General features: G+C 39.9%; 1 protein-coding gene across 5 annotated transcripts in view; it reads left to right on the top strand.

Moving 5' to 3' along the window:
* PDE4DIP (phosphodiesterase 4D interacting protein) overlaps positions 1-21238 on the top strand; it is a 116115-nt gene that overhangs the window by 40007 nt on the left and 54870 nt on the right. For all 5 annotated transcript variants that reach the window (XM_081323242.1, XM_081323243.1, XM_081323241.1 and 2 more), the window contains 13 exons: positions 139-357; positions 3468-3626; positions 6140-6253; positions 7172-7309; positions 8031-8198; positions 8619-8813; positions 10083-10226; positions 10860-10941; positions 11026-11117; positions 12019-12135; positions 12853-12990; positions 13387-13499; positions 13779-13900. In XM_081323242.1, the coding sequence (XP_081179368.1) occupies positions 139-357; positions 3468-3626; positions 6140-6253; positions 7172-7309; positions 8031-8198; positions 8619-8813; positions 10083-10226; positions 10860-10941; positions 11026-11117; positions 12019-12135; positions 12853-12990; positions 13387-13499; positions 13779-13900 (1801 nt within the window). The remainder of the gene's footprint in view (positions 1-138; positions 358-3467; positions 3627-6139; positions 6254-7171; positions 7310-8030; positions 8199-8618; positions 8814-10082; positions 10227-10859; positions 10942-11025; positions 11118-12018; positions 12136-12852; positions 12991-13386; positions 13500-13778; positions 13901-21238) is intronic.

Raw genomic sequence — 21238 nt, forward strand, 5'->3', positions numbered from 1 at the left:
TTCCAATTGTCATCATAAATCAGTGAATATAACAATCTCTGGTGCCTTATGATAGAATGCATAAAACCTATGTTCATGCCATCATTTTAATGACAAGGGATTGCCTCTGTTCTGTTTCCTGCTTTTGAATCTTTTTAGAACTTAGAGGGCTGTTCTTCATTACAACAGAAACAAAAGGTAGCGTTTCTTGATATACAGAATGCCCTTTTCTTCAGTCAGTTGGAAATCCAACAATTGAAATATGCCCAGCAGCAAAAGGATCGCAAGTTGGCTGAGGCTAAAAGGACCAGCCACTTTCTAGAGACAGCGTTGCAAGAAGAACAACTACAAAAAGAAACAGCTTGGAGACATAATAAGGTATGCTTTTTGAATAATTGGCTTTAGCAATAAAGGTGAAAGATACCTTTTCTGAATCATCTAAGTCACAATCAGAGGAGAGAAACATAAACCGTATTGTCAATGCATAATCCTCCCAGTTAGAGAGAGGAAAAGAAAGGAGTCCCTGCAGATTTTACTCCTCTGTTTGTTGCCGATTATAAGGCGCAACACACATTTCCATTCTGAAGCCATGAGCCACCGCTGTCCAAAAACGTTTCTGAACTGGACACAATGTTCTAAATACAGTCTCACCAGTGCACTGTAAAGCAGTACTGTCACTTCTCATTGCCATGGTACTATCCCTCTGTTGATGCAGCCTAGGACTGCATTGGCTTTTTTGGCAGCTTCAATACACTTCTGGCTCATACTTAAGTGATGGGCTACTAGGACACCTAGATCCCTCTCACAGTTGCTACTGTTGACTTAGGTCAGGGGTTAGCAACCTGAAACAGTGAAAGAGCCACTCGAAACTGGTTCCCTCACAAAAGGAAAAACTGGGAGCCGCAAAAAATGTGTGCACATGCATGTACATGCACGCATGCACTGAACAGGGTTTGACTGAAGAGTGGAGCCAAGGCGAGATATGCATCTACCCTGCATATTTGAATTGATTGGTTGACCTTTTTTAGTCTCACTTTTTTTTTTGGACTGCACATGGCAGAGGACTGGGAGCCGCATGCGGCTCCGGAGCCGCGGGTTGCAGACCTGTGACTTAGGTACTACCTGTTCTGTAGTGCATTTGTGTTTTTCTCTTTAAGGACCTTGTTTTTCTCTCCACTGAACTGCATAGGGACCAGTGTTCAGGTCTGTCAAGGTCCTTCTGGATATCTTCCAAAGTGTTAGCAATTCCACCCAGCTTGATGATAAGCAATGAGTTCCACTTCTATTGGGGTATCCTATTCCATGCTTCCCCTGAGGTAGTTCTGTTGAGGACGATCTGCTGAGTGTAATTGGTCAGCCAATTGCTAATTCATCTGGTGGTGGTTCTGACCATCCCATATTGTTCTATCTTACAAAGAAGTAGGTTGTGGTCTATTTTGTCAAATACCTTGCTGAAGTCCAAGTATACTATCTAGCGCAGCATTTTGCTAATCCACTAATTTCATTATTTTATCAAAAAAGGCAATAACATTTTTCTGGCATGATCTGTTTATAACAAATCCACACTGGTTTCCAATAATCACCTTGTTTGTTTCTCGGGTGCTCACAAATCCTCATTTGATTAACTTTTCCAGGATTCCTGGATCCATTTTTCTCCTTTTTTGTAGATTTTTTGTAGATTGGAAGCACATTACCGGTAACTCTTTTCTAGTCCTCTGTTATTTCTGTGTTACATGAGCTTTAAAAGATTATATTCATTGGCAAATTACATCTGCCAGCTACTTCAGAACCCTGGATGTGAACCATCTGACCCAGGTGTTTTGTACTTATCCAGGGTGGTTAGGTATTCTCTTATGAAGTACTGCTTTTGATAGGTTGGGCTAGTTCTTCTTTTTCCATTAAAAAACAGATGCAAAGAAAGAAGTAAGCAGTTCTGCTTTCTCCCTGCTGTCTGTTACTTTCTTACCATTTATTTCTATTAGTGGACCAGTAGTTTCCCTGACTTTCTTCTTGTTTCTTACATATTGAAGTAAACTTATTATTATTATTTTTGGCAAAGTTTTAGCTCATTCTGGACCTTAGCTTTTCTGACCCCCCCCCCTCCTTGCAGATTCAGGCTATTTATTGGTATTCTATTTTAGGTACTGTATGTGTCCCTCTTTTATATTTAACCCTTTTCCTTTAATTTTTCAGACAGCATGTTATGCAACCATGATGGTCTCATCTGAAGTTTTTTTGTTTTTCTTTGTCTGTGATATTGTTTTTGCTTGGGCCTTCATTAGCTCATTTTTCAGGACTTCCCAAGCATCTTGAAATGTTTTTTCTTTTAGGATATCCATCCATGCAATCCTTCCTAATCTCTTTCTCAGCTTGTTGAGTCAGCTCTCTGAAAGACTAAAACAGAGTTCACCAACTTTCCGGCTTTGCCGACCAGTGTGGGGGGAGAGGGGATAGTTCCACGTGAGCAGCTGGCAAGCAAATGCACAGCTCAATTTGGGCAAGTGGCAGGTACACCACCTACCATTCACGCAAATGGAGCATGCTCACACATGCTTACTCACTGCTTGAGTAAGTGGGGATGTGTGCATGTGCTTGCCTGCCGCTTCTGTGGCCTGGTTGCAAAAGCTCATGGCCCAGTAATGGGCCGGTGCCCAGGGTTGGGGATCCATGGTCCAAAACATTAGTCTGACTTGATTTAGTTACATGTAGTTGCATGATGGTGAAATAGGCATTCTCCCCTAAAGTTCCTATAACTTCTACTCCCTCAATCATCTTATCCCTATTAGTAAGAATTAACTCCAGTATAGCTGTCCCTATATCAAAATTGTCAGCTAGGCACGTCAGAAACCTAGTTAGGAATTTAATTGGAAATCAAAGTTGTCAGCTAGGCATATAAGAGCATGGTAAAAAAACAAGGCATTGTTAGGGCATGTAGTAGATACAAAGTAGTAAAGGCCCAACAAATCTTTAGGAGAAGATAAAATGGCATGACTTTCAGAACACTACCTTAAACCAGTATGAGAAATTTTATCTTCAGGAGATGGCAAGGCAGTCTCCATTTATGAAAACATTTTACCACATCAAAATGTGTTTCAATGCTTTCTTGCTCAGGTCATTTATTCAGCTATATTCAACTTAGCCATGTTGTTTAAAATAATTATTGGTTGAAACTAATATTATCCAATGGGTTTGGGGCATTTCTGACTTTCAGTGATAATTTTAATTTATCCTGAAAAAAGGCTACTGTGTGCATGATGTGTACAAGTTTGAATTCCTTTCTCAGAAATTAATTTCTCTTGTAACTAGAAACAGGCAAGTAGTATAATTTTCTGTTTCTCCCTTATTTTGATTTAAATATTTCTGTCTCATTTTGGGCTGTAATTAAATGTGTCAGCCCCTAAGCTTAACTTATTTTTTCTGTTATTTGTCATGTGAAGGGTTTTCTTTTCCTAATTTGCTTCAAAGCTAATGGGACTTGTTTCTTTTAGGAATTCTTTGCTACTCTTCAGCAGTTAAAAACAAGTCTACAGAACAAGAACATGCAATGTGGTACTTTAGAAAAGGGAACATTGTTGAGGATGCACAGACAAGACCAGAAAATTAAGGATTTGACATACAGTCTAGCTTGCAAAGAACGGCTTCTACAGGTAAGGATCAGACAGGGATGGGCTTTTAAAGCCATCGTAGGAGCTTAGAGTGGCAGGAGAGAAGAAGCGAAAAAAAGTTTGAATAATTAAAAAATATAATCAATAAATGCCCAAGAGCATATTTTGTGGATCCTATTTTATTGAATTTGAAGAATAGCCTCCTAAATCACTTTTTTTTTGTTTGCTAGAAGGTAAGATCTTTCCAGCCATATACATAATATGTACTCTGCCTCTGTATCAGGTACTGGAATGTGATAAATGGCAATATCAGTTCTAAAAAGAGAATTGAGCTTCAGAGTTCAGTTACAGACTGGCAAGTAAAATGGTGAGAAGCATTATTAAAACAATTTATTTTATTTACTTTATTAAAACAATTATTTGGCTTCTATAAAGTCTTCCTTATGCAGTGTTAAGAATTTTTTTGAAGGGGTCAGGTGTATGAATAGATAAGCATCTAGAGCAGGGGTGTCAATCTGCAGGCCGGACGTGTCATCCGGAAGCTGCGCCCACCACATTGCCGGCAGTGGCAAAACCATCCCGATACATTGAACGACGTCATGTGATGTGGCGAGTTTGACATGTCTGATCTAGACTAGAATAAACACTGATAGGACTTTTAAAAGACTAATTGTAGTTATCAAATTGTAGTCATCAATTAAAAGGTTACCTTAGAGAATGGTACTTCTTTCAAGAGAATAAAAAAATTGGGGTGGTTCACATTTTGAAGGCATTCCGCAAAAATGTGCATTAGGAGCAGTGCTTTTTACCTTATTTACAAATTATAATTAGAGACAGGAGTAATAAGTTAATATCCAATTACTGTCATATTCCAGCTGAAAAGCCCAACTAAGAAAAACACCAGAGGCATTGTGAACTTCAGTATTAACTTTATTAGGCATGATCAATCTGGCAAGATAGAATGAAAGCTACTAACTCTGAAGCAGTGTCGCTAAACAGATAATTAAAAGAGTAAAACCCTCCTTTTGGATTAAGTACTGCAACTTTCCCTTGTGGATTCTAGAATCGAGGATCTGCTTGACCTCATAGTGTGTTTTTTCCCCCACCACTGCTGCTTCCCCTACTGGTCTCATTGTGGATCCCCTGTGTGGTTCCAGTAAGTTGCAATGGAGCACTGAGTGCACTTTACCTGCTGTGTTTCCTCGAAAATAAGACTTGGTCTTTTTATTTTTATTTTTTTGCCTCCAAAAGAGGCACCAGGTCTTATTTTCAGGGATGTCTTTTATACTCATCTTCAGCACCGACAGCTTCGCCCAACCGGTCCACTTCTTCTGTGGCCGAAGGAGCAGCTTCATTCTACAGCAGCATTCTGGCCTGTATTTTGCAGTCAGGCCTTTCCAGAAGGCCTCTGTAGCTGAGTACCAAGCTGTGGATTCAATCCATAGTTTGGTTCTTGGCTATAGAGGTCTTGCAGAACTGAGCTCGATTCTCGGCTGCAGTGGCCTTCATGGAAAGGCCTCTGACTGAGAAATGCAGGCCTGGCTGCAGAAGATGCCACAGAAGAAGTGGGCCAGCAAGGAGAGGCCTGGCTACAAGGTAAGTGGGTGCAGGGCAAGTGGGGCAGCTCTACACACCCCATCCCGCCCTAGCTTGATTTTTAGGTGTGTACCCCACTCCAAAACTAGGGCTTATTTTGAGGGTAGGGCTTGTATTAGGCCCACCCCCAAAAAATCAAGCTAGGGCTTATTTTCGGGGTAGGCCTTACTTTCAGGGAAGCATGGGCAATAGCTTCGATAGTTTTAATTCTACTGTTACTGGGTTTATGTTTTAATTCTACTGTCACTGGGTTTATGATTTTTACAATAGGGAAAGGACCTATGAACTTTGGCCCTAACTTCTTGCAACTTTGTTTCAACTTAAGATACTTGGTAGGCAGATATACTTTATCTCCTACACCAGGGGTAGGCAACCTTGGCTCTTTTATGACTCATGGACTTCAACTCCCAGAATTCCTGAGCCAGACATGCTGGCTCAGGAATTCTGGGAGTTGAAGTCCATGAGTCATAAAAGAGATGAGGTTGCCTACCCCTGTCCTACACGGAATGTCTGCTGTGGAGCTCATTTCTTAGCTCCTTATTTTTTCTGGGTTTTGGCTGCCTTATGCAAAGTTTTCTCCACACCGCTCCAAACCCTTTGGAAAGAACCACCCAGTCACTTAAGGTGGTCTTGTGGGCACTCTGGAATGGGCACGAACTCCACCCCTGTGGCTAACTTAAATGGAGTGAAACCAGTACTACTGTGCACTGCATTGTTATACACCACTTCTGCAAACGGCAAAAGCTCTGACCAGTTTGCTGATATTTGACATAGCAATGCAATTCTTATACTTTACAGACAAAATACAAATTTTGTATTACATCTTGGGGAAAATGTATTAGATCCTGAACAGGCTATAGGGAACTCACTAGATACTCCTGGTTCTTTCTAATAGGAAAAAAATGTATACATTTTCATATAGATTATTGATGATTCTGATATGCGTTCTGTTTTCCTAGGAATCCAAGGATCTCTTTGCGTATCATCAGGATTTGGACAAAAATTCTACAACAGCTGATAAAATGGTACAGAAATTGCAACAACTAATTAAAGACAAGGATGCTGCCCTGGAGGTACTTGTAGAAACTTCTGGGAAAATCTCCCAATTGTTAATTTTTGTTTACGTTTGGGATAGGCTTTGAGGCAGTGTACTCCTTTCCTTTCTATGGGCGATACAGGACTGCCTCCGTTCAAATTCTAAGAAAGAAAATCCCCGACTCCATTGATTTAGAGAAGAGGTATTTTTACTAGAAAGAACTGATAGCAGCGAAAGCAGGCAAGGTCTGAAGCAAAACCGCACACAAGTTACAGATAGCAAATCATCCCAAATCCCTCCTCTCAGGGTCCAGCACAAAGAGTCCAATCAATGTCCAGTAAGATGTTATGGGAAACAGGTCCTCTGCAGGTGTTTCTTGACTCCGGAGTCTCCATAGAGTTGGCCTTGTAAACCAACTCACTCAGTGGTGCCGTAGCTCATGTGTAAAAACCTTCCAGTTCCCAGGAGACACACTCACACACCAACACTTTTCCCACCACAAATATCTAAGCCCTCTTCCCCATTTCAATGGCAGCTGATAGCAAGCAAGTCTCGAAAATCCACTGGAGATCCGGCTGACAATATCAACTTATTTTTTTTAATTAAGTGAGTTTTGTGTTTCTCTAATTTAGAAATATATGTCAGATTCAAAATGGAAAAAGTACTGCTGGGTATGCACATGTTTACTGCACCTGCCAATGCTGCCTTAAGGAAACTGCAGCTTGAATGCTAGCTGCTTGATCCCAAGAAAATACATATGTGCAACCTTCTCATGTCAGTGTCCCCTTAAGCTGAATACATATTTTCCTTGAGCCACACTGCTATTATGGAAACCCAAGAAAAAGTAACACTTATTTAAGTTGCAGTTGCAGCAAGACCCCCGTCTGAGTATTTAACTTTTTGCCTCTTGTTATTCATGCAATACTTTCTGGGGGTGGGTGGGATTCTGTTATAGCAAGCAATAGAGGAGAAGTTCTCTGCACTTGAAGATAAAGAACAGGAAATGAACCAGCTTTATTTGTCCATAAAAGAACAAAATTGTGATCTGAAAGGTCTACACCAAGTTATTTCCGGCAACAAAGCTACTATCCAGGTAAATTGCTACCATAAGGGTAGTTGCTCTGGTTATATTATAGGCCATAGCTTGCTAACAATTAGTGAGATTGAAACTAAAATGCAATTGTTTTTGACAACCATGGCTTGAAGGTGAATCAAAGAAGTTCACACCTAATACTTATTTTTTTAGATTGGTTCTATATAGGTAAGTTAGCAGACCAATGGTTTATCTATCCTGGCATGGCTATGCTGACTGCGGCATTTTGCAAGATCTCAGTACTACATAAAATTGCTTTTTTTTGCTAAATATAAATTGTCTTTGGACAACCATTTGTCTGAAAGGGCATAGGATTGCACTAGAAGACCTACAAGGTCCCTTCCAACTCTTGTTATTCTGTTTCTGATCTGAGATTGAATAAAACTTTGTAAGTTAGGGAAGACAATCTAGCGTTCCTAATTATTTTGTACTGAAGTGCCATGAATGCCAGCCAACACAGCAGTTGGGGATTGCAGAAGTTGCAATGCAATGTAGCTGGAGGCATTAAATTCCCTTCTTCTACTGTAAGAAATAGAATTTCAGCTTGGGTGGGCGGAGCATGTTTGCTTCATGGATAATTTATCTTTTGTCCTAATACTGTATGATTGGCTTTAAAACTGTAAAAAATAAAGGTTGGAATTAATACTGTTTTGGGCCTCAGGAAATTCAGAAACAGATTTGATTTGTCTTATCTATTTGTTGTTCATGTTTACCTTACTAGTGTCTAGAGAGCTTGCTGAAAGCCAAGGACCTGGAACTGGAGAAGCTGTTAGCAGCGAACCAGAATTTGCAATGGCTGATCAAGAATATAGAAGCAAAATCTCAGAAGTGGCAGTCTGAACAAGAAGGGATGATTCAGAAGCTTCACGACAGAAACGAAGAGGTAGAGGTAAGACTTGTGATTCAGCTTGTTAGGAAAGAAGCTGAAGAGACAGGAATCAACAATTTAAGACTTGAGAGAACAATTATGTCATTTTAAGATTTAGAGCACAGTGGCTGGGATGCATAAGACATACTGCCCCATTTGGTTAAGTAGTTTTTGCAGCGGCGCAAAACCAATGGTACATATGGCTTAGGCATTTCGCTATCTTTATTGAGTCTGCTGCTGATGGAACATTGCTATTAATGTTTTGCAGTTAGGGCAGCAGCAGCAAAGCCGTAGGGCAGGGGTGTCAAACTGGCAGCCCACCCCGGCTCCGCAAAGGCAAAAAAAGTCACAATACGTCACGTGATGCAATCGAGTTTGACACCTGTGCCGTAGGGGATAGAAGGCTGATCTCCTCCAGGCTTATCTTTCTTGTTGTCTTAGACCCTTTCAGCAACACTGCTCTGCAATCTGGAGCCTGGACAAAGGGACATCGTGGAAGCCCTGCACTTTCACCTTCAGCAAAAAGATCAGATCATAAAAGAATTCCTAAGGGACAAGAGCCGGCAAGTTGTAGACCCTGTGGTTGAGCTTGAGGAGTTACTTCAAGCATGGAACACTAGAGAACAGCAGAATTATGTAAGTGGAACACTGTGAGTGAGAAAATCAGTCTGATCATAGAATCACAGAAGGAAAGGGTGAAAGAAATCTTACAGATCATCTAGTTTACTTCCTGCCTAGTGCTACATCTTCCTCTGTAGATCCAGTCATATTTATATTCTTGTTTGGATCTCAGTGGGTTAGGACGCTGAGCTTGTCAATCAGAAGGTCGGCAGTTTGGCGGGTCGAATCCCGAGTGCCGCGTAACAGAGTGAGCGCCTGTTACTCGTCCCAGCTTCTGCCAACCTAGCAGTTCGAAAGCACGTAAAAATGCAAGTTGAAAAATAGGGACCACTACGGTGGGAAGGTAACAGTGTTCCGTGCGCCTTTGGTGTCCAGTCATGCCGGCCACATGACCACGGAGACGTCCTCGGACAAGCGCTGGCTCTTCGGCTTTGAAACAGAGATGAGCACCAGCCCCTAGAGTCGGAAACGACTAGCACGCATGTGCGGGGGAACCTTTACCTTTTTACCTTGGATCTTAAGAAAACCTATTCATTGGTTGAGGAGCCAGATACAGTAAAATCACAATGAAACTAAGAATCTTGTTGTTAATGAAATTTCACCATTATCCTATTCCTGGAATATTCAGCAGGAGTATCCCAAGTAGCCTTCCGGTAGAATGTCCACAGGTCCATAGTCTGGCTATCATTCTAAACATCTGTTCTCGCTAAATGGGAAGTTGATGTTATTTTATTTACTTTTTATAAAAATGCTTTTTTATGAACTAAAGATTAGTTAAAAAAAAAAACCTTGAGAAAGAAGGGCTATCAGATATTGCTTTTCTTCTTTCCATCTGCCTGAATGAAGAAGGTGGTAAATGCCCGTGATAGTGTATTTTCATCACCTCTCAAGAAAGATGCCGTGACTAAAGTACCCATTCTAAATAAATTCTTTTATGTTGCTGATTGGATCATGAGGCATAGATTCAGGGTCTTTTCTGTAATGAAATCAAAATACATATTAAAGTAAACATGTTTGGCCTTTTTGCAGCTTCTCTTATTTTTTCTAACCTTTCAAGATTTTGTTTTTGACTGCTGATTTTTGGTTTCCTAATAATTTTTATTTTTCTTTTAAATTAGTGATGCTCAAAAATATTTGTGCATTTTTCTGTAAAATTGGGAACAAGTTGTATTTGTCTGGTCACTAAGTATAGATATGTATGTAAATATGATATTGAACATTTTTATTGTGTGATTCATTTATTAATGCTTGCCTTTCTCTCTCCTGGCCTTGTTGTATAATTAGATATATTCCAAGAAGATTGCACAGGTTCTTATAGAGAAGAATTCTGAGCTGCTAATCCTGAATCAGCAACTGATTAGCCAAATTCTTCATCAGAAGAAGGAGTCTTCTATTGTTCAGTTTGTACAACAAGAGGGCTCTACTGAAGTAAGAGTATTTGGGTTTATGAGACAGCACAGTTAGGCAGATGAATATCAGGCAAGCCACAGATGGCAACAGGCAAGAGCAGTAGTTTGGTTATGAACTGAAAGGAAAGAGTGGCAAGGGCTAAACAAATGGTATTTTAAAATAGAATTCTGTATCTGAGCAAAGGTTTTGGGTAACTATTCAACATTGTTGCTCTTCAGAATTTATGTAGAATTGGTGATTTGCATAGTAATAAGTCCATCTTTGAAAAGGGGGAAATGCTATGTAGGTCTGTCATCTTCAATCAATAAAGGAAACCTTTCCAGAATAGGCTAATAAGTGGTTGAGTTATGGACAGTTGAAACAGTACATTAATTATTTGGAAATGGCATGAGCTTATCAAGAATAAAGGACACAAGACCAACTTTACAAGCAGTCCTGTACGTCAGTTCATTCAGTGATTGTTACAATTAGGCTGGAAAAAAATTAGGCTGGAAAAAAAATGGGCTTACAACTGGTTCTTGACATTAGCAGGACCCCCGTGGTCAAGCGATCAAAATTTGGCCAGCCCACTGTTAACAGCTAGGGCCCCCTGCTGCTGCCAACCACTTGTCTTTAGTAAAATAAGCATGCACATTTTATTTTTATTCCAAGGCACCAAGGCAAGAAGATACTAGCATGAACATCCCAGCCATGATTTCTGACAGAGATGGCAGTAAACCCAGGAGGGATAAAGGTTGGTCCATAAACAATTTCTGAATAGTCTGATGCATCTGTTGTTATATCCTACTTGTCTAAGATTACTTTGCTTTCTCTTCAGATGATTTGCAAACAACTGCTAGACTTGAGAGGGAACTTACTAAAGCAAAAGAGCAGCTTGAATTGTTGACACAAAAAGAAAGAGAAAGCACAGTAAGTCTGAGGAATCCTGAAATATCTACAGACCACTTTTAACACATAAAACAATTTACTAGTTGTACAGGTGATCCCCAAGATATGACTGCAGCTCCAGTTGCCCCCTACAAGTCACTAAGTGGTGATGGCTGCTAAAAGACATGGTGTCACTTAAAGGCACCCACATCCTGCTCTCCCTGATGCAACCGTTAAAGGAATACATGGGTCGTTAAGCAAAGCACAGGTGTCTTAGGAGGTGAGGGAGACCCTGGGAGGCCCAGTGCAGGCCACATGCAACTTACAGAGGTGCTGCAGCATGAGCCCAGGGAAAGAAGTTGTAGCTGCCTCAGTCTGGCCCAGCAGCACAATAAAAAGGCCCTTTGCCAAAGAAGCACTAAACACCTCGGAAGGTTCCACAATGGGGCACGAAACAGCCAGCCCCCCCCCCCGGAGTGTTGTGGGGGTGGAGGGGTTTACTTCTCACCCTCAAGTGTGAATGACCTTGGGGGCATTGTGGTGGCTATACATTTGAAACTGGGTCAGCTTTCACCTTTATTGGGTTCCACACTTCTAGGAAGTGACTTCATTCCATAGTTTGGTTTTAATGTTCCATAGACGTGAATTGCTTTGTATTTTTTTTAATGGAGCACTTTTTCCCAGCCATTCTCCTCCTCTTATGAGACCCGTACAACAATGGAGTTTGCAGCTCAATTTTTAGCTTGGTGAAAATAGTGTTTTAATGCCTAACCCCCTATTCTTCTAATCAAAGGAAGACTGCTCTGGAGGACTGTTAGACCATAGGGTCCGAAATCCCATTATAGAAAAGATCATTGTGCCAAATGGTTGGTCTATCACTATCAAGGGATTTTGGGGTACAAAATTGTCTTCATTTTTTTTCCTCCCACCTCAAACCCCTTAGCTGAAACTCTCTGCTCTTCAGTCTGTGGTGGCTTCCCAAGAGGAGGAGCTGCAAGTTCAATCCTCTGATATTGAATCTCTTACCAGAAGTACCCAGATCAAAGAAGAACTAATTAAGGTTAGTTGAATGTTTACAAAGACTCTCAGTCATCCAGGTCATGGTTGTCCCAAAGGTGCTATTTCAGGAGGGAACTGGACTTTCTTGTTTTTCTTTGAAAACGTTTCACTTCTCATCCAAGAAGCTTCTTCAGCTCTGACTGGATGGTGGGGAATGGGAGGATTTATATATTCCTTGCAGACAGCTGTTCCTTTGCATTCTTTTAGAGAGTCACTGAGGCCATTTACCTGTGTCCTCAGGGTCACCTGAGTTATGCAAATGTGTGTGGAGCCTTCTTGGCTGCGGGAAGTTTTCTGCCCTGGTCCCCTGTTGAAGACAGGCACAGGCTGTTGGGGATGAGTCTAGGTTAGATTGCTTACAAAAATATTTTCAGTTTTGTCTTTCTGCAGATTTCACGGTGTTTCTAATAGTGAGCAAATTGTACTGATTTCCTGTTTCTTTGCCGTTGCTCCAGAAAGTAGAAAGTTTACATTTTTAATACCAATATATTATATATAGTTATAAGCAGTAGGACTTTTAATATAAAACAGACCTGTTTGTTTTGTCTTTAATCCCAGACCTGTGCTAGTTTTTTAAATTTGAAAGCCTCTTTTTTTTTGAAAATTAATCATATCATTCAAGTTTTGAGCAATGTTGTTTACCTCTGTCAAGATGCAAGTTCTATAACACCAAGTTGCTTTCTTTAATTCTCCAGGAAACATTCTTGTTCTTTTTCAGGACTTGCAGATGCAGTTGATTGACCCTGAAGAAATGCCAGCAATTGAACGACTTACTCAAGAGGTTTTGATGCTTCAGGAAAAGGTAGCAAAAATGAAATCACAGGGACAGGAAGACACAGGAAACAAGAGGCAGCAGGTATGATTTAAAAGGTGTCACATAATGAATTCAAGCTATCATGACTTAAGCTTTTGTTCAAAGGAAATGGGATTCTGTATATTGTGTTATTTTTATTTTTATGATATTGCTGAGATACATTGAGAGGAAGTTTGGTATAGCAGTTAAAGCATCAGGCTAGACATTGTGAGTGATTCCTACCTTAAGCATAAAGTGAGCTGGATGACTCTGGGCCAGTCCCTCTCTCTCACTCCCGGGAGGAAAACAATGGTAAACCACTTTCAAAAACCTGACAAGAAAACTGCAGTGACTAGTCCAGGCAGTCACCAGAAGCCAACAGGGGACTTGTAGTAAGCTTAAATAGAAGCAATAACATCAACATTTATTGCTAAGTGAAGTGGACTCTTCATGTTGCAGCTACTGGTGATGTTGGAGGGTGTAATAGCAGAGAAGAAGCAGCTGAATGAAACTCTGAAAGTAGAAAAGCATCTCTATTGCAATTTGGTGAAGTGTCATGCTCATCCTGACAGGTGAGGAAAATAATTTATTATCTTTTTCTAGTTGCAAAAAAAAAAGGTTTGGAATATATTTTCCTATTACTCACTGCACATCTTAAAAAGATTGTTGGTTCACAGTGCTGGATAGGATTGGGGAGCAGGAGTTGTTTGTATGCCTATAATTTTCCACTCTTTTCTTCATGTCAGTACAGCGGTGATGTTATGGTTATCATTTGTAGGATTCCTATTGTGTTCAGTTGGTACATTTTGTCCTAATCTCCTTGCTTTTGTGCCTGGTCTCACCAATTCCAGACAAGAACAGATCCTTCAACTAGAACTAGAAAAGATCCAGGCACTCAGTGGACAGCTAGAAGAGGTCCTTGGAAGAAGCCAGGAGCGCCTGAGCAGACTGGAATCATTGGACATCATAGGAGGTGGGGAACAGGAGCGTGTGACAATCCTGCCCAAGCATGCCTGCTGAGCATTGGCCTTCCCACTGCCCTGACGCAGAACAGAAGCTGAACTAACAGAGCAAGCTTGTGTTGACACTAAGGGGGGGGTTCGATTAGTACTTGCTGGAAATGGCTTTTTTTACAAGCTATTGTAAAATGGGCATCATTCACATTCCTGTCAGGGGAATGTAAATACATTTCAGTTTCTTAATTCCTTTCTAGTTGCACCTACTTTCTTTCTTCCCTCCTTTCAATTTGGCTAAATAAAGATTATTTCTATCCCCACTTGGTGTTAATTGTTATGTGCCATATTTTATGTGCATGCATAATAAGAGATGTGGAGAGTAGGAATAAGCGTTTCTTTTTTATTTGCTGCATTTGTTTGATTTTTTTTATTCTCCCCATGTTTTTGTGTAAAAAATTCTTAAAAGTCTAGAATCGGCACAATCTTATTTTAGTTCATCTTAAAATTATGTTGAGCGTATTGTGAAGAAATCACACACAAGTTTGGCCTCAGCAGAAACAGAATATTTCATGTTTTTAGTTGTATCTTGTGCAAACTTGCAAAGGAATAATATATTTTTACTTTATTGGTTCTCCTTGCATAAAGTGGAAGTCTTGGTTTTTCTTGCCAGAAAAAAGTCGCCTCTCAAATGTTAAAGTTCCTGGGGTTGCCTAAGTTGGTGTGGGTCCACATTCATCCCAACTACTTTCAGAATTTTTCTGTTAGGTTAAGATAAATTTGATTTTTTGTGTGTTGATTTACTTAATCTTCCCTTTCTTCCTAAAGTCCCTAATGTAAAAATATATATCATTGAAATTTTAAATGATAGTACAGATTCTACGTTGTATCATATTCAGACAGTACAGGTTTAATGTTGATAACTTATGTTGGAAAGGAATCCTATCACACATACATATCTTCTCTAGGAAACAATAAGGAATGTAACCACCAAAATCATTTGAAATTCCTCATAATTTTGAATATTGTTACATACAGGTTTCAAAATCACATTTTGTTTTGAATGTGAGCATTCTTCAGTCATGTATTAGCTTAGATTATGTTTTTTTAAAAACATGTTATTTCACATGAAAAGTATTCGCTACTGAATATCATTAAAACTTTGTATATGTTCTGGTATATAAAGGGTGTCAGAGTAAACATCAAAGTTTGCTCCCTGTTTCATTCACTTCATAAACAGACATCCAACATGTGATGTGTCAATATAATTATTGCCCCCTCCCTCATTCATTCAATCAATTCAAGCAAATGAATATTAGGATCAGAAAGATATTCATTAAATCATCAGGACTGATTTAGTCCAGCTGATATAAATCTCTTTTCCTTCACACATTTTAGAATACCAAAGTCTGATGACAAGAAAAATATGCAAAGACAATCAATAAACTACCATCATTTTCCCCAGGTATATGAAATTGTTATGTGCTTCTGGCTACTTTATAGGGACGCGGTGGCTCAGTGGGTTAGGACGCTGAGCTTGTCGATCGGAAGGTCGGCAGTTTGGCGGATCGAATCCCGAGTGCCGCGTAACAGAGTGAGCGCCTGTTACTCGTCCCAGCTTCTGCCAACCTAGCAGTTCGAAAGCACGTAAAAATGCAAGTAGAAAAATAGGGACCACTATGGTGGGAAGTTAACAGCGTTCCGTGCACCTTTGGCGTCTAGTCATGCCAGCCACATGACCACGGAGATGTCCTCGGACAAGCGCTGGCTCTTCGGCTTTGAAACGGAGATGAGCACCGGCCCCTAGAGTCGGAAACGACTAGCACGCATGTGCGGGGGAACCTTTACCTTTACCTTTACCTCTGGCTACTTTCCTTCGTGATCAGAGGCAAGCTCGCCTGACCAATAACCAGCCAAGAAAACAGCAAAGGCCTTTTGTTTCGTGTATTGCAATAAGCAGGGAGAGAAGCTACCAAAGCTTGGTCCTCTCTAAAGTTTCAACCCAAAATATTCTCTTCGTTTCCCATGTAACCCCTATGAGGTTACACTCTTCCCGACTGCCTCCTACGTATTTCCTGCTATGTACTAAATCATACATCACATGTACATTAAAATTAGGAGATAATTTTATGCAAGGTGTGTCAAGCTTTGGAGAATAGGTCAACCCTTGTTCTTTGTGAGAGCTCGTCAGATACTGGAAGCCTGCTATCATATCACTTCTAGTCCTTCTCTTCGTTAGATTAGATATACCTAGTTCCCTCCATTCATCATACGGCTTAGTCTTCAGACCCCTTATCATCTTTGCTGCTCTTCTCTGCACCCTTTCTAGTGTTTCAGCATCAGTTTTGTATTGAGGTGACCAGAACTGGACGTGATACTCCAAGTATGGTCTCATTATTGCAGTGAATTGTGAATCCATCCGGTGGTGGTACTTTCCATCCCGTGTTGTTCTACCTTACCAAGTATGCTGCAGTCTACCTTGTCAAATGCCTTACTGAAGTCTAAGTATCCTATGTCTACAGCATTTCCTTGACCCACTAATTCTCTTTGTCAAAGAAGACAATAATTTAATAGCTGCTTTTGTTTTCTTGAAGTATACAGTGCCCAAAACACCCTAAATTCAAAAGCATAAATATAATTTTAAAAATAAATCAAAAATTAAATCAAGGAGAAATAGAAACAAAACAAACAGTAGTTTGGATAACAGTAAAGATGTTTTAGGTGGCAGAGACTGATATAGGGATGGTGAATTCATGATTCAACACCAAATTGGCAAGGTCAGAATATTGCTTTCTTGTAGGAGCTGGGAAGGCCTTTGATGTTTGTTTTGTTTTTAATTTCACTAAGATTGCTTTGGCCTTCTATAAAAGTTTTTGACACTTTGCATTTTGATTTTTTTTGATCTATCATCATAGTAAGATGTTTTGATTTTTTTTATTTGTATCTCGAAATGTTAGCAAATAGTAGAGCCAATTTTTAGCTTGAATCCTCTTTGGTCAGTTTTAGGGGTTTGTTTTGATTGTATTAAAAAAAACACGCACTACTACTTTCTGTGGTCAACGGGAAAATTATCCTCCACCATGTGTTCCAGTTTTACTGTAAAACTGATAGTCCTTCAGTGATTACAGACATTTTCAATCTTTCATTGCAGCAGGCAGTGGTTCCATAAGACTGCCATTATTTTGCCAGTACCAAAAAGGTCTTCTATCATGGGTCTTAATGATTATCATGCAATGGCACTTATGTCTATCATTATGAAATGTTTTGGAAAAGTTGATAAAGGACTTTTATCATTTGACTCACTTCAGTTTTCTTACCGTCCAAATTGTTCCACAGAAGATGCTATTTCCTGTTCTCCATCTGAGCTTGGCACACTTAAAAGAAAGAAATACTCACATGCAAACACTGTTTGTCGACTTTAGTTCGACATTTAATATGATCATTCCTCAAAATTTAGTAGATAATCTGTAGATAAACTGGGCCTTTTAGGCTTCAATTGTTTTGTGCAACTAGGTTCTTGATTTTCTCACTGATAGGCCCCAGTTTGTGCGAGTTGAGACTAATATTTCTAACACTATGTTCTTGAGCTCGGCTGTGTCCTAAGTCTGTTGTTATTCACCCTGCTGAACCATGATTGTTGTGCAAGGTTTGCTACCAACCATATTGTGAAATATGCAGTTGATGCAACAGTAGTGGTGGGCCTTATTCAGGATGATAATGAGGATGATTACCGGAAATAGTGGGTTTGATGAACTGGTATAATAAAACCACCTGGTTTTAAATGTAGCAAAAACAAAAGAGATCATTGTCAATTTCAGAAAAGGCAGGCATTGCCATACATCTCTCTGTATTAACGATTCAACTATGGAGGTAGTTAGTAGTATCAAGTTTTTGGCTGTGCGGCTGATGAGCAGGTTAGCTTGTGAGACACTGGGGAAACAGCAGTGTCTGCATTTTCTGTGTCATGAGAAGAGCACATCATCTTTGGAAGTATTATTGTTTCGGACAGGAAGGCTGTGCAGAAAAGGTGAGGATGGCATAAAAAATTATTGGAGGTTCACTTCCTTCCATCCAGACATAGCATATAAGCTGCTTGACCAGGGTCTGCAGTATTGTCTTGGATGCTACATGTCCTATCCGCACCCAATTTTGTTTCTTACCTTCTAGGAGGAGGGTTCGCAGCATCTGAAGCAGAACAAATACATTCTGTAATAGTTTATACCATATAGTATCAACCTTGTTAACTTTCAGAATTCTTTTTTCTACTATGTATTCTAAATTGTTTGTACATATATATACAGATATACAGTAAATAAATATAATTGTATAAACACACACACACACATATATATATATTGCATGTGTGTGTGTACATATGTGTATGTATACACACACGTATATACATATATGTGTTTGTGTGTGTGTGTGTATAACTCAGTGGGTTAGGACGCTGAGCTTGTCGATCAGATGGTCGGCAGTTTGGCAGGTCGAATCCCAAGTGCCGCCTAACAGAGTGAGTGCCTGTTACTCATCCTAGCAGTTCGAAAGCACGTAAAAATGCAAGTAGAAAAATAGGGACCACTACGGTGGGAAGGTAACAGCGTTCCATGCGTCTTTGGTGTCTAGTCATGCCGGCCACATGACCACGGAGACGTCCTCGGACAAGCGCTGGCTCTTCAGCTTTGAAATGGAGGTGAGCACCAGCCCCTAGAGTTGGAAACGACTAGCAAGCATGTGCGGGGAAACCTTTATATAATATTTATTTACTCATATATCTGTATATATCTGTATAAGTTTTTATACAATTATACTTATTTACTGTATATCTAGGCTGAATTAGCTAGCATTCCTGGCTAACAAATCCTGCTTCCTGTTCTCTCACAGAATTAAAAAATAAAACATTCCATTTGAATCCATCCTGTAATGGGAAACCCACCAGTTTGGGCAGTAATTGGGTCAACGTTTGAACGCTTCTTACTGTTTAACATTAAATCAGAATGTGCCTATGTTTGGGCATGGCACAGAAATTGATGTCTTCAAAAAAAGCCTACCAAATCAGTTTTTCTCCCTATAAGGTTGAGATCTAAAAACACAAGTTGGTTTTTGAAATACTGGCTGATTACTAGCACCAGGAATTTGAAAGGTAGCATGTGGAACAAGAGTTTATTACATTTTTTGTAGTAATGATCTAAGGGCAACAATTCCAGGCAATAATGGTGAGGTGTTCGAATGACCCAGGGACTGGTACACTCTTCGTAGTATCTTTGTGGCAAGTTTATTTCAAGCCAGCCTTTTGCCACTGGACTTGCAACCAGTCCAATAAATATGAGCCATTGTACAATTTGCAAATCACCATTGGGTGATTTTTGAGCTAGTCATTCTCTCTGAGTCCAGTTCGCCTCACAGGATTGTTGTGCAGGAAATAGGAGGTAGAACATTATGTATTTTTGTCAGTTTAGCCATCTATCCATCCATCATCATTAGGTTTTTTTATAGTTTTAAAGTTTTGAGGACTTGTATTATAGAAAAATCATTCAAAATCAAGATAGTCATTTAAATAACTAATACACACAAAAAATCTGAGTAGCAAAAGGTACAGAAACAAATCACAAGTAATTTACTATGCTCAAACATTTATTATTGTCTCAGAAGTTGTGAATGTTCCAACACTGGAAGTTTTTAAGAAGAGATTAGAGAGCCACTTGTCTGAAATGGTATAGGGCAGTGGTAGGCAAACTTGGCTCTTTTATGACTCGTGGACTTCAACTCCCAGAATTCCTGAGCCAGCATGGCTCAGCTTGGAAACCTCTCCCTTTCCCCTCAGCATGGCTGGCTCAGGAATTCTTGGAGTTGAAGTCCACGAGTCATAAAAGAGCCAAGGTTGCCTATCCCTGGAATAGGGTTTCCTGCCTATACCTAGAAGACCTCCAAGGTCCCTTCCAGCTTCTATCCTATCCTATCCTATCCTATCCTATCCTATCCTATCCTATCCTATCCTATCCTATCCTATCCTATTATTCTATTCTATTCATTGTGTAAGACTTTCTTATCCCTTTTCCAACTAACCTCATCTCTAGCTGTCAATGCAGGAATGTTGGGACTCCAACAAAATTTATTTCTTTTTTTGCAGTCTTGCCCTTCTGGCTGTTTGGCTTCTGAAAGAAAACATCAGGAAGCCAAGATTTTCCCTCTGGAAAAGAAATGAAGACCACAGGGTTAGAAGTAGGAAGGACTAGTACCATGAGAACTGCAGTTCCAAATAAGATGGTCTAGGGCAGGGGTCCCCAACCTACGGTCTGTGGACCAGTACTGGGCCGCAGCATGCCGGCAACCAGTCCACACAAACAAGAAAAGCCCTCAGGATGCAGGCAGCACACAAAACCATGCCTCCTCCGATCCACAGAAAAATCTCTCTCTACAGAACCGGTCCCCGGTGCCCAAAAGGTTGGGGACATCTGGTGTAGGGAATGAGTCTGTAGAATGGAATGAAAGATTTTCCTAGACAAAAAATAGAACTTGCTATTCATTTTGTATTAATTTCAAGAATTGTGAACCAGATGTGCATGCTTTAGAACTTGCCAGTGAACAAGGAAGTGATCAAGGAATCTTCAAAGTTCTAGATGCTGTCATGATTATACATCACATCCCTGTCCTTACTATAACAGTTTCATTCATTCAGCATGTGGACTCAGGCTTTGAGCTACACCAAGGCCTCTTTTCTTTTGTGAGCCAATCTTTTGGAATTCATTTGAGAGTCATTGTTGAGGTAAAGACAAAGAAGCTTTCTTGTGAATCCCCAAATCCTGAGATCTCAAATCTTACTGCAATTATTTTGGGTCTCTAAAGACAGGATCTACTCTATTAAGTTCCCAGAGACTCGCTGATTAGCAGCAATTCAAAAGAGAAATACTTTAGCCTTCATAGATCAATTATTCATTACAACAAGGTGAGTCTTAGGAAATAGTTAAAATTTTCTTCTGAGCAAATATCTCTCCAATAACAATACTGACTCAATAGCTGGTTACAGCTATATGGCGGTAGAGTTTGTAACTGAAATAACATTTTAGTTAACTTTTTTTTATTAAAGAGTTTTACAGATACATTTTAAACATAAAAAAACATAAAAACCCATCCCCCCACCCCCACCCAATTCCCCCTCCCTCTCCCTCCCCCCTGACTTCGCAGAGTATATACAGGGTATTGACCCTAACAATCTTAAACTATAATATGCAAACTAACTATAATAACACTTTAAGTCCTATCGCACTTTAACTCTCCTTAAAAATAACTAAATAATAACAAATCTTAACACGGAATACTTTATCCATTTCCACAAAATAATCTTCCGGTTGAATTCC

This window comes from Vipera berus (assembly GCF_964194415.1).
Source record: "Vipera berus genome assembly, chromosome: 3".
Classification (NCBI taxonomy): domain Eukaryota; kingdom Metazoa; phylum Chordata; class Lepidosauria; order Squamata; family Viperidae; genus Vipera; species Vipera berus.